Raw genomic sequence first — 16642 nt, 5'->3', positions numbered from 1 at the left:
TGATACAGTTGAATGTAATCTGTTTACTAGTGGGGATGTTGTCATGTCAGGTTGCCATGGCAACGGGTGTGCAGGTGTAGCGCACAGCTAAAAGCAAGAAAAAGAAAGTTTTTTGACATTATTTTCCCTTTTCTGTGACGTAATGCGGTTCATAAAATTAAACGATAAAACTGGACTTATTGTCTCGTTTGTTTGTAAAACTTTGCAATATTCATAAGATAAAATTTTTAAAAAGAATAGCAAACTATGTTTCCTTCAGCAACAATTATGTAAAACTAAATTAATTCTTCATTGTAAAAAAAAAAAAGTTTAGTCCAGGAGAAAAAATATTTTATGAACCTACACATCTGCAGTTTTCTCAGCTTTAATTAAATTTTATAGATCAGAAAAGAGACGCTTGTTCATCAGGTCTCGTCTGGTTTCATTGATTTAACTCAATCCCTGATAGCTAGCTTAGCAGCTAACAGGCGCCGTTCTGTCCAGTCATGAACATAAATACCATGAAACTCTAGAAGGTTAATGAAATGCTGTCTAAAATAAATAAACAGGAGGCAGATGTAACATGTTTTATGTTTCTGGAAGCTGCTCAGTTTTTATCATCTCCACTCATAACAGCCTTAAAAACAACAACAACGTTTTACTCATCAGCAAACGTCTGTAAGCCAGCCTCCCTTCTGAATCATGAAGCTTCTGTCATTATCGTCGTCAGGAATCTGGGCGCCATCCGCGCGGCGTTCCTGACACCAAGGCCCCGCCCCCCGCGGTGACTGGGCCGTAATGAAGCTTCAGACGGATCCAGTGGAAACCAGTTGATGGAGTTTGTCTGACGTGATGAACTGTGACAAACCCACTTCCATTGTGTTGCATTTAAAAGGCCCATTAGAGCAGCGCTGTGATGAAAGCAGAACCAGTCAGCAGAACCGGGCCGGTACAGCGCCGCCGTTTACTGTCGCATGTCAGCAGCAAACCGGCTGCTGTCAGCCGCCGGCGCGGCGAAGGGAAATGTCAAGGAAACGTTTCATCATTACAGCATGTGATTTTTATATGTGTCCGCTGAGAACGAGTCGGGTGCAGAAAGTTGTTTCTTCATTGATCCGTGACAGCAACGTGTTCATTCCCGCGCTAACGAGGCTCACCTGCTCAGGGGAAGGAGGCCGATGCATAATTAATACCAACATTCAGTTCTGGAGGTTTTCTCTCTGAATATGGCTGCAATGCAACACAAAACGTCTGAATTGACACTGAAGCAGAGCAGCAAAGCCTTCAGACAGAACATGCTAGCCGATTAGCGGAGAGCTAAAAAAATTAATCCAAAATCACAATTTTAATTTACTACGACTCAGAATCAATTTAAAATGTCCTAAAATCAACTTTAAAAAATAAAAACCAAACTAAACCCTTTCTCTGTCGGCCTCCATTTTACAACAACGTGGAACTCTCTACCATCGCCATGGAGACGGTAGCATACGGTGTAGCTAAGCTACATGCTAACATCTGATTTTTTTTCTGCGTGGTCGTTCCTGCTTCTGATTAAATTCGGCCGCAGTCGGACGTCGGTGTGAACGGTTTACAACCACTGAGCAAGAACATAAAAACGATCCGATACGATTTAGTTCCAAGAACAGAGGCGGAACAGATCGGATCCATTTTCTGGTGAAAGAATCAGAATCGGGCCGTTCAGACTGCGGTAAAAAGTCGGATTTGGTTCACATTCGCCTGCTGAACCATCGAAGGAAGGGAAACATCAGCAGTTCAGTAAAGGAATCATTAACTCTGAGCTACAGATCCTGATTGGAGCTCATTTATAAAAAAAGACATAAAGACGTAAGAGCAACCAGACCGCCGGTCTATTTTAGAGAGAGGCAGCAAAGGAACCGTCTCATGTCATCTCCCTTCTCTTCACAGATCGTTGTTGGCCGTCCATTTACCTAATTATGCAGAAAATAGAAGTCATTTAGAGGATTTAGGAGGAGCGCAGTGAGACGGTGGCGAAGGCCAGGAAATGAACGTTATCGGTGTGGATATTCAGGATCTGTTCAGAGAAAGTCCAGAGTCCTCTGATTACTCAGTCCGTTCATGAAAACACTGACATGCTTTAATCACAGCGCCTTGTTCTGTCAGAGGTCGTCCAGCGTGAGATTTTACGCCACGCTGCGTTAGAGCCGCCACTCCAGGTCAGAGCAAGCATGGAGTCGGGAAAAACACCAACATGAGTCCAAACTCAGTCAATTCTTGGTTCTCATGTGACGTCTCATTTTAACGGACAGCCATCTTGGTAGGCAGTTGCTATGACAACAATATATATCCTATAAACTACTTATAAACAATAAAAGACCACCATACAGCTACAGAGTTAAACTAATTAAATTTACCAATTAAGAAAAAAACAGCATTTAATTAAAATATTCACCATGTTTTTGGCAGATTTTTTATTTGGCTGAAACCAAAAGCTAGCTGTCACTTGGACTATAATGAATTTTAAAGATAAAGCAGAATAATTAAAAACAGGTGGAGGCGATATGGTAATGAGAGAGAGAGCGCTCAGTGAGTCGAGACCATGAAAATGGAAATGAATTAATTAAAATATTCACTTCTGAAGCAAAACTTACAAAGCAAAGCTGACTGACTGAATATTTAACCAAATGTATAGTAGCAGAAACTTTAGACCGAGAGAAAATGTAAAAATACAGGGAAAAATGAAATAAAATAAAAACCGCTGCCTCCAGCAGCGGTTTTTAAACGTTCAAAATAAAAACGTTCAAAATACTTCAGGTTCCATAAAATCTGTGGTATTTTAATTTTAATTACAAAAACAATTTTACTTTTCTATTTTTACCTGCTAAAAATATGAAATAAACATTTCTTAATAAAATAATTAAAACATTTGGATTTTGATTTTAAAAAACCTGCAAACTAAATCCTAAACTTTTCAGGTAGATCAACTTTTTACTCACTTTGCTTTATTTCACCAAGTTTATTAAATGCATTTTAGTTCAAACTACTGGATGTTTTTGGTTCTTATTGCTGATAATTTAAAGCAAAAACCTGGATAAATATTTTTCGTTGCACTTTATATTTTCCATTTTAAGATTTTAATTGCATCTAAAAGCCAAAGTGCATTTGCAGTGCTTCAACATTTGAGTCGCCTCTTGCAGCAGGAAACATAAAGAAGTGAATGTTTTGTTTTCAGTGGGCTGAAATATGAGAAATATTTTTTCTGCTCATTAAAATGCAAAAACGGAGCAGAAAGGAGTGACGTTTTACAATCAGCTCGTTCTGTTTCTGAACGGGGGAAAATGTCACGTCACTCATTGTATGAGCGCAGCCAACACGACTCCATCTGCTGCCGAGCCCAAACATGAGGACCAACAGTTCTTCTTCCTTATTTATTTTCTAAATATTATTATTATTATTATTATGTTATATCAAATATTATTATAATATTATTTTGTAAATGCTGCTGCTGACCTGCAGGAAGCGTGAGAAGATGAAACGAGAGCGAGTCTGAACAGAACGTCAGGTGAAATAAAGTTACTGCTGCTGCGCAATCAGGCTTCCCTTCAAAATAAGAGCATGAAGATAAATGTCTAACTATCTGAAGAATTCATAACAACCGATAACCAAAACTGATGAACTTCTTTCAGCTCAACGTTTATAAAACACTTGAGAAAATTTGTGTTTTAGAACGTATCAAATTTTAGGGAAAGCTAAATGCGCTAAACATCTTCAAAGTTAGCAAAAATGCTAAAGTGAAAAACAAAAAAAAGATCTGCTATTAGCGTGTTAGCGGATTAGTAGAAGTGTGGCAACTATTGAGCGTCTTAAACTCAATTTCATTTTGAGTATTTTAGATATGCTCCAAATTTTCAGCAAATAATTTGAGGTCACACATCTATGTGGGGTATTTAGCATTTTAACATTTTAAGATGCCTTTTATTAGAGATTAGCATGGCTGGAACAATTAGCTTAAATAAAGCAGAAGTCTCTCTGTGTGTGTTAGTCTTTATAGAGCCTCAAAGATAGCTGCAAACATGAAAATCAGAGGAATAAAACAGAAACTTTGCTACATTCAGTTCAGACCTTCCTGTTATCTGATTAAAGTCTTGCTCTCTCTCGCTCTCTGGCAGCCTGGGTGAATGAAATGTGTTCCTGTAAACAGCTTCTCAGATCTCCGAGCTTCTCCAGACTTCATGATAAAAATAGCCAACTCTGAGTCTTCCTCACGGAGTAGCAACTTCCACACTGAAGAGCGTTGCCAACACAACCCAATGGCCATTAACTGATTGGAAAAGTTCACATTTTGGAGTTTCTGATTCCGTTCTCAGTGCACCCGAGCGGCAGTAGCATCTCAGCCTCTTTGTGGTGAAAGGTTTTGGATAGCTGCTCTGACTGAAGGGCCTAAAATGGAGCGGCGAACGCTCGCTCTGCGCCTTCCTGAGGGCGCTCAATCTGTGACTGATGGATGAACAACCAGCACAACAATTGTAATTACCATCATCGTCTTTGTAAAACATTCATCATCGCCATCATCAGTATAATAGTCATCTCCCCCCATCACCAGCCGGCCATTATCATAAGCATAATGCCTCCCATGCGAACATCGACTTCGAGGGGAGAGGATGATGGACAGCGCGGCGTCAGCCAGAACCAGAACGCTCGCCTGCCTCTGATTGTTACCCAATGCATGAGTTAAAAGTTCATATTAATACATATGGATGGATCTGCAGAGCTAACGCCGCCTGCGGCTAATCAGAGCGAATTAAAGGTCTGGACACATTTTACACTCCCTACTCCTCTGGGGGAAACGGACCAACTCAAGTACCGATGCGTGCAGCGTCAACGAGAGCGTGTCAATTATTCATCGGCCGGCTGATTTCTGTGGTTTGTGATTTAAAGCCTCCAGGTGGCGCCGTGGCAGGAGGGGCGTTTTACACAACGCCTCGTAACTGGGGCCACTTCTTCTTCTGCTCTGAGGACGCAAACCGCTGCAGCGAGAGGCGCTGTGTTCTTTACAGGCGGTGGCGGTGTTAGTTAGCAGCCAGAAGGACGGACAGAGACAGACGAGTTGGAGCGAAGCTGCAGCACAGACTCTGGGCATTAGCATAATTAACGCAGGAGGAGTTGAAACTCGACTTTCAGCTGGAAAGACGAGCGCAGCTTTCCGCCCATCAAAGAGAGCGGCTCGTTTAAAACATATGAACATTTATCTGTGAGCTTGAGCAGCTCCTGACCCTTCCGCGTTGGTTCACCCGAGCGGTGGAGCTGAGGTCAAACCTGAGTCATCAGCGGCGCTGCGTCCTGATTGGATGAGGCCTGATTAGAGGCCTGAAGGTCGGGAGAGAGGAAAAACAAGGAGCTACAGAGGAAGAGGAGGAGAAGAAGAATAAAGAAAAACAGAAAACAGGACAGGACAGAAGATAAACACTTTGGGATGGAAAAAAAACCTGAAATAAATAAACCAGCCGATAGATGGAGCTAGTGAGCATCAACTAAACTTTATCCTCTGCTAATCTCGCATAAAGCTGCAGTTTGTAACTTTTATTAAAAAAAAAACAAACATGTTTTTGACATATTTATCAAACTGTCTCCATGTTCTTACAGTTATGAGACAGATAATCTATGAAAATATCAATTTCAACAACCAATACCAAATACAACCAATCAGAGCCAGCAGGAGGGGCTTAGTGCTGCCAATCATCCTTGTGTAACTGCTGCTAAATGTGTTAATGACTGAGAAACACCTTGTTGTTCCAGGAAAACCGTTTGTGGCTATGTTAACTAGCCTCAGCATTCACAGCAGGATCTGCTATCAGGAAGCAGCAGCGCATACACGAGAATGATTGAGAGCGCTAAGACCCGCCTCCTGACTCTGACTGGTTGTTTCTGGTTAGCACTGGGATAAAGCAGAGGAGCTCAATGTTTTCACAGATTATCTGTCTAATGTTAATCTGTCAACATTTTAAACAATAAGTAAAAAATCTGTACTTCTAATGAAAGCTTAAACAACCCTGGTCAGAGATCAGGTATTAATTGAGTCTTTAAGATGCTAATCAGCTGATCCATGTTGTGAAATGAGATCTCGTTGCCATGGTTACGTATCACAACTGTCAACATTTCCAGAAACAGAAGAAGAGGGAATAACTGTCCAAAATGCAACGACTCAACCAGAAAAATGATCTAGAAACGTCTAAAAAAGAAGCAATGAGAACGAACAGAGCTGCTCCAACCGTGAGCGGCGATATTCTAGAACGGCCTAGTCAAAGTCCAGACCTGAATCCAACTTAGGTGAGACTTTAAACTGTTGATTTGACCAAATATTTTACACTGAAAAACAGACAAAGAACTTGAGTCTCCAGATGTTCAGAGCTGGAAGTGAAATAAGCCAGAAGTTCATTTCACTTCAGTTCCTTCATCATCATCATCCTCCACTTTCTGTGGCCTAAATCTGCTGCTTTCAGCTGTAATGTAGGAAATGTAGGAGAGTTGGTTGCAGTGCGCAGCAGATTGCAGGTGATGCCTCTCTTCGGGAGCCTTTTGGTAGCGAGGCGCTAACTTGCTGCTTTAATGCGGCCATTTCAGCTTCAGAAAGGAAGAGAAGCAAGAGGGACGGTGGCCCAGAGGACACAAAAAGCTCAATCTAACTTCTAATGGGAAAACGCATCAGCCCCTCTCTCCATCACTGTCTGTCTGCCATCATCCATCCCAGAGCCTTTCTGCACTTTAGATGGAAGTCATTTCAGAGAGTGAGAGGGGAGTGAAATGTCTGCTGCAGGAGAGACGAATGGAGACTGAAAGGACAGAAAGATGGGAGGCATTCAGAGACAGGCCGGCGTTAGCGTTTTGACTTTAGCTTCCACTGATTTTTCTTTGTGTTTAGCAGTTTAGTGTTAGCTTCTGCAATTTCTTTTTGTTTACAGGTTCAGCTCTAACTTCTGTTAAAGTTTTCATGATTTTAGCGGTTTGCCATTAGCTTACGTATGATTTAATACCAAATGTTTTCATCTTTCCTTGACAATTATGGCCACCATGTAACCTGGGAACAGGCGCGCCAGGTAATGAAGCGTTGCTGAAATAAGGAATGATCAGACACAGACTAACTTTGACTCGTGCCTCTCTGCCGACGGTTTCCCCAGACCCGCTGCCTCGGTGCTGATCGGCTTCAGCTGAGCCTGAACCGGAGGAAAGGTGAGTGTGTTCTCCTCAGGACACTCTCAGCTCTTTAAGAGAGTCGGCTTCACGTTCAATCGCCTCAGCAGCCTCACCTTAACAACGGCGACTCCGGTAACCTTGGCCATCCATTAGCCGCCTAAGAACAAAAGCCGTTTCCACAGGGAGCCATTAGACGGATATAGCTCTGGGAAGGGAAGCATCCAACACACCAGATGGGCCGCGCTCCAGGGCTGGGCCGCGGTCTCTCAGAGATCATTACTGGGAAGGAGAAATCAGGCTGGAGTCCATCCACCAGCCTAACAAAACTCCCCGTGAAACGACTCCATGGAAAACAATCAGCCCTACAGAAAAACCCACTGCAGTCAAACTGCTTCAGCTCTTCGTTCTGCAGATTTACTTCACAGACCAACAGGAGAAACAGAGAGCAAGGAAAAGGATTAAAAAATACAAATCTAAAAGGTTTCACAGGTTTATGTTTTCAGACTGGATGAAAAGCATCTGTGAGATTTAATTTTCAACTCTGACCTCAGGATTTAGGTTTAGGCTGTGACCAGAACCAGACCCAGAACCTCTGCAGTCAAACTGAGATATTTGTAGAAAGCAGTTATTGAAATATAAAAGTAAAAACCGCAGATGCTTAGTAATTAGACTACTGAGGGTGGAGGTTCAGTGAATTCATGCCACACTTTTCAGATTTGTATTTGTATAGATTAAGTAAAGCATCATGTGCTGCTTTGCTCTGCGAGTCTCTCTCATATAATCCCAGTGAAATACATTAAAGTTTGTGGAGATGAATCCGTGTGAAAGCCGCGGTACGTTTAATGAAATGTGTGCCGTTCCCCAGCAGAGCCACAGAGACGCTGCAAAACGCAGGAATTATAACAATCCATCTCATTTTCCGTGGCGGCGCTGTCAGCAGGAAGGAGATGTTTTCACCCAGAAAGGTTTCTTCTCTGCGCTCCGATCCGAGTCCCGGGTCTGAATTTGCATCTATTATGCATAAGTGGAGCTGAGCCTGGTTGCCAGCCTGACCATCAGCGACTAGAGAAGATGTGCCTGCTGTCTCCTGCTGTCCCTCATGGTTTCCTGCTTCACTCTGCACCTCTCAGCACCGTGTGTGTGTGTGTGTGTGTGTGTGTGTGTGTAAAGCATCGTGATGGATGTGTATGTGCAACTAACGTCATATTTGTATCAACCGAACACGTGTGTGTTTGCACATGTATGACACATTGTGACAGTCTAAAGGTTGTGAAGGTCTGTCTGTCTCTGGAGGTTGGACGAGGTGTGTGTGTGTGTGTGGGTGTGGGGGTGTGTGTGTGTGTGTGAGAGAGAGAGAGAGAGCTGACAGAGCTGAGGTGGAACACCTTGTTAATGTGACAGAGCCGGTGAAGCAGTCATCCAGGTAACGGGCCTCAGGTGTCTCTTCGGCTGCGCTGCCTGTCAGATGAAAGCGGCAGGATCTCAGCTCCTTCAGCTTCCTGCAGTCCAGTCAGCGAATCTCAGTCCGAGTGGAGCATCTCAGTGAGTTTAGCAGCTGTGCTGTTGGAACGTTTATCATGTGAGCGGTCAGACTGTCGGGTCACAGAACAAACCGTCAGGATTCCTGGGTCAGTCTGGAGGAACTGGAGAGGTCAGCGGGGTCACAATGAAGACGAGGGGCAGAGCGTCATCATCATCATCATCAGGCTGACCTTCATAATCATCATCATCATCATCAGGCTGACCTTCATCATCATCATCAGTCTGACCTTCATCATCATCAGGCTGACCTTCACCATCATCATCATCAGGCTGACCTTCATAATCATCATCATCAGGCTGACCTTCATAATCATCATCATCATCAGAGACTCTCTGGGTGTTTCTGGTTCTAAATCTTCCTCCTGTTTCCTCAGATGTTCGGTAAACATGATGACAGCAGTAGCACTAGCTACCCTGATCAGGCAAAACATTATGACCACAGACAGATGGACTGATGACTCTGATCTCTGCAGAATCAGGTGCAGATCTTGTGGGATGTGTGACTGATGGAGCAGGAGGGCGGAGCTACGCACACCTTTACAGCCAAACGTCTGCGTCTTTCTTTCCCCCAATTACATTAGAATAAGTTCATCAACAACTTTATATCCTGCATCATCCTTTAGTTTTGAATCACAAGCTTATTAAAATGCGACACAAAAGCCCTGACCATTGAGCATGTAATACGGATCTAGAATAAAACATGAACCACATGAAGCTACTGCAGCAGATTAAACAACCGGCAGATAAACAGAGTAAATGAAAGGGTTTGTTTGACCACCGGAGCAGAAGGAGAACTGAGACCAACACAGCTAATGAACACATGATGAGCTTTTCATGCTAATGTTGAACTCCTTCAGTCAGCTCCTCGCTGTTCGTCTTAATGAACTTCTCATCCTATATTTCTCTCTTCATAACTCCTAAGGAACATTATGACTCACGCACAGATGATGGTTTTGTCCTCTGGTCAGTGGAGATGAACGTACCTGGTAGACGTGGTAGGCGTTGGCAGCTCTGCCCTGCAGGAACACGGAGGGGATCCACACGTTGACGAGAGCCCGATGAGCCCTGAGGGACACCAACATGGTCGTTACCGCCCTCGTTAGCATCATCACAATGTCTACATCCGGTTAGCAGACAATCTGACCGCGGCAGAAAGTTTGAGTTTATATGTAGACGGCAGATTTAAAGGGACAGGATACTGAGGTTCTGCTAAAAGGTTAGAGGCGGTTTCATTTACCATAATCCATATTCAGGGAATCTGTAGGTTTCAGCAACTTTTTAATTTTTAAGACCTTTTTAATGCCACCATGAATTACATCTAAGATAGAAAAAAATATAAATATAGAGGGGACTTTGGGGGAATTCGGTGTATAACAATCAAGCATTGCAAAAACTGTGAACGTGGCTTTGTGACCATGATGGAGGCAAACAAAGCTAGCTAACAAGCAAGGGTATATTAGCTGCTAGTTAGCAGTAAGAGTGCAGTGAAGATCAAATCTTCTTTTATCTTCAAACTTTTACCTGACAGAAAAGTCCTGAACCCCCCATTAAATTAAACTGTCAAAATTAAAGAGCTGTCCTTACGTCTCAAAATCCGACAGGCTGGGATCATCTGACGTCTGGCTTAAATCTCCTGGGACCTGGAAAAATGAGACCCGGATCATCAGAACCTGAGCGAAGATGATCACAAGATGTGAAAATGTTTCTGCCCAAGTTTTTTTGGAAGAGAAACTGGAAGAGAAAGGATGTTGGAGATGCACTAAACTGGATTTACAATCTATGAACATTTATGGTTTGTACAATCTTTAGCTTTGTTCTATTAGCTTTGCTCTGTTAGCTTTGCCCTGTTAGCTTTGTTCCGTTAGCTTTGTTCCATTAGTTGACTGGAGCAGAAGCTTCTCTAAAATAAAACCAGATCTTTTGTAAAAATGTTCTTCTTGTTCCAGAATCACCAGTTGAGCCCGTCGGCGCCGTCTGACACGTGTCAGAAACACACACCTCCATTAATGCTAATTATAGCCGCCGCCGCGCCACCTGGCTCTTACATCAATCTGTCCCTCTGGGCTGAAAACCACAATCTGCCCACATCAGTAATTTTATTCAGCCCAGTTGTTATGATGATCTTTTTTTCCTTCATCTTCTCTGATTAACAGTTACAACCATTTTCCTCCAGATTGTTCTGCATATGGAAGCTAGCTGGCTGTTAGCTACGGTTTCAGAACAAACATGGCCGATCAATCTCCTGCTTTAGTACGAGATGAGCCGAGTTATCAAAGTTTGTCAAACTCTCAAAAGTCGAAATGGTCTAAATAATATCTCAGACTCCAGTCAGACAGTCTGAAGTAAAACTAAGACCAATCCAGCCTTCAGACTTCAGGGCCTAAGGTCCAACATGAGGAGCTACAAGCTGAAACAACCTGCAGTCCTTGTGGACCAGGCGCTCAGTAACGACGGGAGGTCCAGAAGAACGTTGGAGGACGAAAGAAAATGTGTGTTAAAAGTCTTTTACAGTATTACAGAACAGCAGTTGTATTACTGACTCCCCCTAGTGGTCTGGAGGACTTCTGTTTTGATGCATTTTCTTTTTGTTTCCTTTTTATTCATTTTTGTTTTTCTTTTTTTAAAGTTTGCATTGTTCATGTGTTTGAGAAGCGTTTTCGCCGTTTGCTGCCTGTCTGAACCTGTCAGCAGAAATCTTCTGGGTCAGTGTTCCCAGATCCAGAACCAGACAAGAGGAGGCAGCTTTAGGTTTCTCTGCTCCTCAGATCTGGAACAAACTGCATGGAAACCTGAGCTGATCAGAAACTGTTGGTTCCTTTACATCAGGCTTGACACGCGACGGTTTTGGATCAAACCATCCGACAGATGAACGGTTTCTGCTCAGGATGGGATGGAAATTTAAAATGAAATGTTTCCTCCCCTGCGACAGACTGGCGACCTGTCCAGGGTGTACCCCGCCTCTCGCCCGGAACGTAGCTGGAGATGGGCACCAGCAACCCTCCCGACCCCATTAGGGACAAGGGTGACCAGAAAATGGATGGATGGATGGATGGATGTTTCCTCCCCTCTCTGTCTTTCCTTTGAAGGCTTCTTGGCATCTCAACAAGGCGATCTGAACCACTTTCTACCCCCAACGCTCGTAAACACAAGACGCCACCCGAGGGCGAGCCAAGGAGCGGCTGATTGGCCGGCTGCTCGGACCGCACGCGGTCCAGCAGAGCCGGCTGAGGCTGAGGGATAAGAGGCCGGCGTTCAGCCTGAGGCGGCGGCAGATCGCTATGGTGGTCAGCGCAGACGCCTGCTGCCATCCAGACTTTCTGTTTTCTGTTCTGTGAACAAAGCTGAAGGGACTGAGACAAAGTTGTTTACTTGAAACGGCAATAAAAGGATGAAAGGAAAGTTCTGGACTAATATTGGTTTTCTTCTTCATGACAGAGTAAAAACAGCCTTTATTTTCCTGCAACAGGAGAAATTCAGGAGCAGCAGCAGCAGGTGTAAAGGTTCACCCAAAAAGAGTTTAAACTCTAGAAAAATCAAGTGAAGATCCTGGATGTTTGATCTTCAGTAACAATGAAATAAATCTGTTTTCAACTGTTTAGCATTAGCGTCCTCTAATTACCATGTTAATGTAGCACTTTAGCATTAGCAGAACTAATGTTTATGATTAGCCCTTCAGGATTAGCTTCAGCTAATTACCATGTGCGTGTAGCATTTAGCAATAGCCTATGCTGCACACCATGTCGGTTAGCGTTAGCAGAGCTAATATTTCTGATTAGTGCTTTAGCTTTCAGTTTGCAAACTACAGGAAGCCATTATAATCTGCTTTTTAAAATGTATTTTCTGAGAAAATTCCCATAAATCTGGAGGATTTTCACCCTGCGAGTCGTCCTGCTTTATAATGACTAAACCATCTGAATGTGTCATGGCGGCATCAGGGCGGGGAAACCGCCGCAGCCACTCACCGGGCCTCTGAGGTCGATCAGCTCCTGCCTCATCTGGACGATCAGGTGGTCCTTGGCCATGAGCGAGCGGTACAGGCGCTCGTTAAACTCGATCAGCTCACCGTGCATCTCCGCCACCTGCAGCACACACAGCACCGACATTTCATTTTAAAAGCTCGCTACGTTCCTCCCGATCACAGACTGCACAGTCCAGGTGAGGCGAGTGGAAGCCGACGGTTCTGGACGGGTTCTGGGACCCGGGCGAGCTGAGCCGGGTCGGACGGACCGAAGGTGTGAAACTCCCTCATCTCCAAGGTGCCCAGAGTTTTTCCTGCCTGCTTTTCTGTTTTCATTCACTATAACCAACACCGACACGGCGCTGCTCACATCAGAGCTCAGGCTAATTGCAGCAGACACACACACACACACACACACACACACACAGAGACACACACCGTCTGTGTGTGTCTTTCATTGTCTGACACACACACAGACTGTGTGTCTCTGTGTGTGTGTATCTCCGTGTGTGTGTGTATCTCCATGTGTGTGTGTATCTCCGTGTGTGTGTGTGTGTGTGTGTGTATCTCCATGTGTGTGTGTATCTCCGTGTGTGTGTGTCTCTGTGTGTGTGTGTGTGTGTGGACCGGTCTCTGTCTGGGGACTGATGGCTGTGACTCTGCGCTGCATGGAGAACACCTGCTGTCAGTGCCGTTACCACGGAGACTCGTCACCGACTGACAGCTGACCCGGGCCGTTACCAACGGCAACAGCCACAGTTACCTTGATTTACGTTTGGGAGCCGGCTAACGGGTCGGCTGGTTGTTCTGTGAATGTAGAGCATTGGATTCTGATTTTATATTAAATACCAAAACTAAAACTAAATAATTATATTTTTAATAAAAATATATAATTATTATTATTTCTTTATTTTCAACCCTCTTCCACCAGTTTTGCACATTTGCTCAAACTCAGGTTTTCATTTGGACCTAGGTCTGGATTTGACTAGGCCTCTCTAACCCATTAATCTGCTTTGATCTAAACTTCGAGTCAAAATCATCAGCTCCAAAGAACAAGGAAAAAAATTCTAATTTTTACAAACTAAAATAATTTTTTTTTTTTACCAATTGAACAATATTTTGTCTTCTGAGCGATAAAAACAGGATGCAGGTTCGTCTTTGCTTAAAATCACTTCCTGTCCTCAGTTTTAATACAGCAGCTAAAAGCTGAGGTGGATTTCAGAGATAACGAGCAGATGGTTAGTTACCATGGCAACAAGAGAAACCGGGACGCTCAGAGAAGATGATCACTTTGTGTTCAAACATTTTCTACTAAAACATTGCAGTTTTGTTCTAATTTACTTTTGAATTGTGGACAGACGGCCGCAAAAAAATCAGTCCAGGGTCCACAGACGGCCCCCAACCCCCACTTTGAACACCCCTGGTCCAAAGCATCCCATAGTGACTCCTGGAGGCAGATTGTTGCTCTGGATTAAATTCAGGTAAATCAGAGTAAAAGGAGCTGAAAACAAATGCACGCCACACTTTTCAGATTTTTATGTAGACATCATGCAACCATGTCCCAGTTAGTTCAGACTGGTACTGTGATGCTCCCAGTTCGCTCAGACTGGGACTGTGATGCTCCCAGTTCGCTCAGACTGGGACTGTGATGCTCCCAGTTCGCTCAGACTGGGACTGTGATGCTCCCAGTTCGCTCAGACTGGGACTGTGATGCTCCCAGTTCGCTCAGACTGGGACTGTGATGCTCCCAGTTCGCTCAGACTGGGACTGTGATGCTCCCAGTTAGCTCAGACTGCGACTGTGATGCTCCCAGTTCGCTCAGACTGGGACTGTGATGCTCCCAGTTAGCTCAGACTGGGACTGTGATGCTCCCAGTTAGCTCAGACTGCGACTGTGATGCTCCCAGTTCGCTCAGACTGGGACTGTGATGCTCCCAGTTAGCTCAGACTGCGACTGTGATGCTCCCAGTTCGCTCAGACTGGGTGAATCAGGGTAAACTGGTTTCCAGTGGGTGAAACTGAAACTGGGTTGCTGCCTGTGCCAGGAGCCAGACTCTGTCAAAGCGTGACGCCCTCTAGAGGTGACACAGCGAAGCTCCATGGAAAAATAAAAATAAAAATCACAGTTGCCATGGCAACAACATCACAAAAAGAGAGGGGCTGCTGTACAGTAGATTTGTTCTGCTTCTGGGAGGAAGAATGACAAATCTTTGTCCTTTTTTTGGGTTTGAGATCAGAACCGGAGGAACGGATCCGACTCATCGGATCAGAAACGACGCCATGATGTCACGTGATTCAAACCTGCAGAAACCAGCAGCAGAACGTCTGAAACCCTGAAGCTGCAGCAGGTGCTGCTCCTGCGTCACAGATAACAAACGTCCCGTTTATTTCAGAGGAACAGCAGCGTCCGAAATGAAACGTTAACCTTTAAGTCCTCAGAGCTAACAGCAGAGACGGATCTGTGAGGCGGCGGAATAACCTGAACGTTTTACTGCAAACTGTTTAACAATCAGCTGATCGTCACAATAATCTGGATTTATTTCAACCGTTCTTTACCAGAATCTTTTCCCAAATATCTGTGTTGGACACATTTCTGCTAATGCGCTAATAGCTTGTTGTTAGCTTAGCACTTCGGCTAACATTGAAAACCGTTAGCTTACCCTAAATTAATGTCTCCTGACAAATTATAGAATGATAATTTACCTCTCTGTTTTGAAAACTGTCATTTATATTCACGCTCTTATTTTGAAGTAACTGTCTACATAGTTCTGTTTCCTCACATTTTCTCAATTTAGCTTTTAATCTTGACATTAAGGGTCTAAATAGGTGATTCAAGATAAGAATAACTAAAAATGAGGTATTTGGAGAAGTTCTGCAGGTGGAAGTATGTTTTCATATATTTTCTGAATAAAAGACATTTTGCTTCCTGTTCATTGCAGCCTGGCTGCTTCGCTCCAAACCAGCAGACAGAAACACCTGATTCAAATATTTGGTTTTGTTTCCTGACATTTTAAACTTGACCTCAAAATTCATGTGCCAGTTGGATGGAAACGGTTTAAAAAACAAAGAGAAAACTGATAAATCCGTCTTCACATTACAGTTTATGGGCAGTTTATAATAACTTTAGCTGATTTTCCATATAATTGTGCAACATGACAATTTTTTTAAAAACTCACTTTTTGATAAAAGGTTTCGGGAAGAGGTGTTTTTTTTATGTATCGAAATTGTATTTTTTGCAAAAGTGCGATGGAAACGTTTTTTTTCATCACAGGAGTCACATGATCAACAGGATGCTACTGTTGGCGAAAACCAGGAAGAAGAAAACGACAGGAAGTGGTGGGAGGAAGAAGGCGTGGCATGTGTGATTTTAACTGCATTAATTATTGAATGGAAACACTGCAAATGCTGAGTCGTGTTTTCTCTACATTAGTGGATTAATGAAAACGTTTTGCACATTTATAATGGAGACGCAGCAACAGGACGAACCAGGAGTGGCTCAACACCTGGACCAGAATCTGTTCAGCACCATGGAGGCTTTGCTCCTGGGACCATGAAGCTGTGAAGCATCAGAACCGAGCTCATCTGGGACCGTTTGGACTCAGCTGATCGTCTGTCATGCCATGTTTTATTTAAACAGAAAAACCCAAAGACATAAAAGTGTCTCAATCACGGAGACGTTACAAATCTGAGGCTCAGACGGACCTGCAAAGCTAACAGTAATCTCTCAACATAAAACATGGAGCCGCCTCAGCCGGAAACAATAACGCCAAACCTGTGTGTGTGTGTGTGTGTGTGTGTGTGCGTGCGTGCGTGTGTGTGTGTGTGAATGTTTGAGGTCGGAGCAGGATGTCAAACAGAGACCTGAGTCATCAGACGCGGAGCGCTATGCGACGCTTCCCGTCAGGACGTGTTTCACCTTTATTTATTCAGCCGCCGCTAAACTCAGGTAGCAAATTACAGGAGAGCAAATTAATTTCAGGCGTGAAGGAAACCA

The 16642-nt window shown here is 43.8% G+C and overlaps 1 protein-coding gene across 3 annotated transcripts in view; it reads right to left on the bottom strand.

Moving 5' to 3' along the window:
- Nucleotides 1-16642, bottom strand: part of snx29 (sorting nexin 29) — a 100340-nt gene that overhangs the window by 20798 nt on the left and 62900 nt on the right. For all 3 annotated transcript variants that reach the window (XM_028037165.1, XM_028037174.1, XM_028037179.1), the window contains exons 16-18: nt 12654-12770; nt 10276-10331; nt 9675-9756 (exon numbers count right to left, since the gene is read on the bottom strand). In XM_028037165.1, the coding sequence (XP_027892966.1) occupies nt 9675-9756; nt 10276-10331; nt 12654-12770 (255 nt within the window). The remainder of the gene's footprint in view (nt 1-9674; nt 9757-10275; nt 10332-12653; nt 12771-16642) is intronic.

This window comes from Xiphophorus couchianus, chromosome 2 (assembly GCF_001444195.1).
Source record: "Xiphophorus couchianus chromosome 2, X_couchianus-1.0, whole genome shotgun sequence".
NCBI classification, from domain to species: domain Eukaryota; kingdom Metazoa; phylum Chordata; class Actinopteri; order Cyprinodontiformes; family Poeciliidae; genus Xiphophorus; species Xiphophorus couchianus.
Note: the sequence above shows the minus strand (reverse complement) of the source record. Positions and strands in the feature narration are given on the sequence as shown.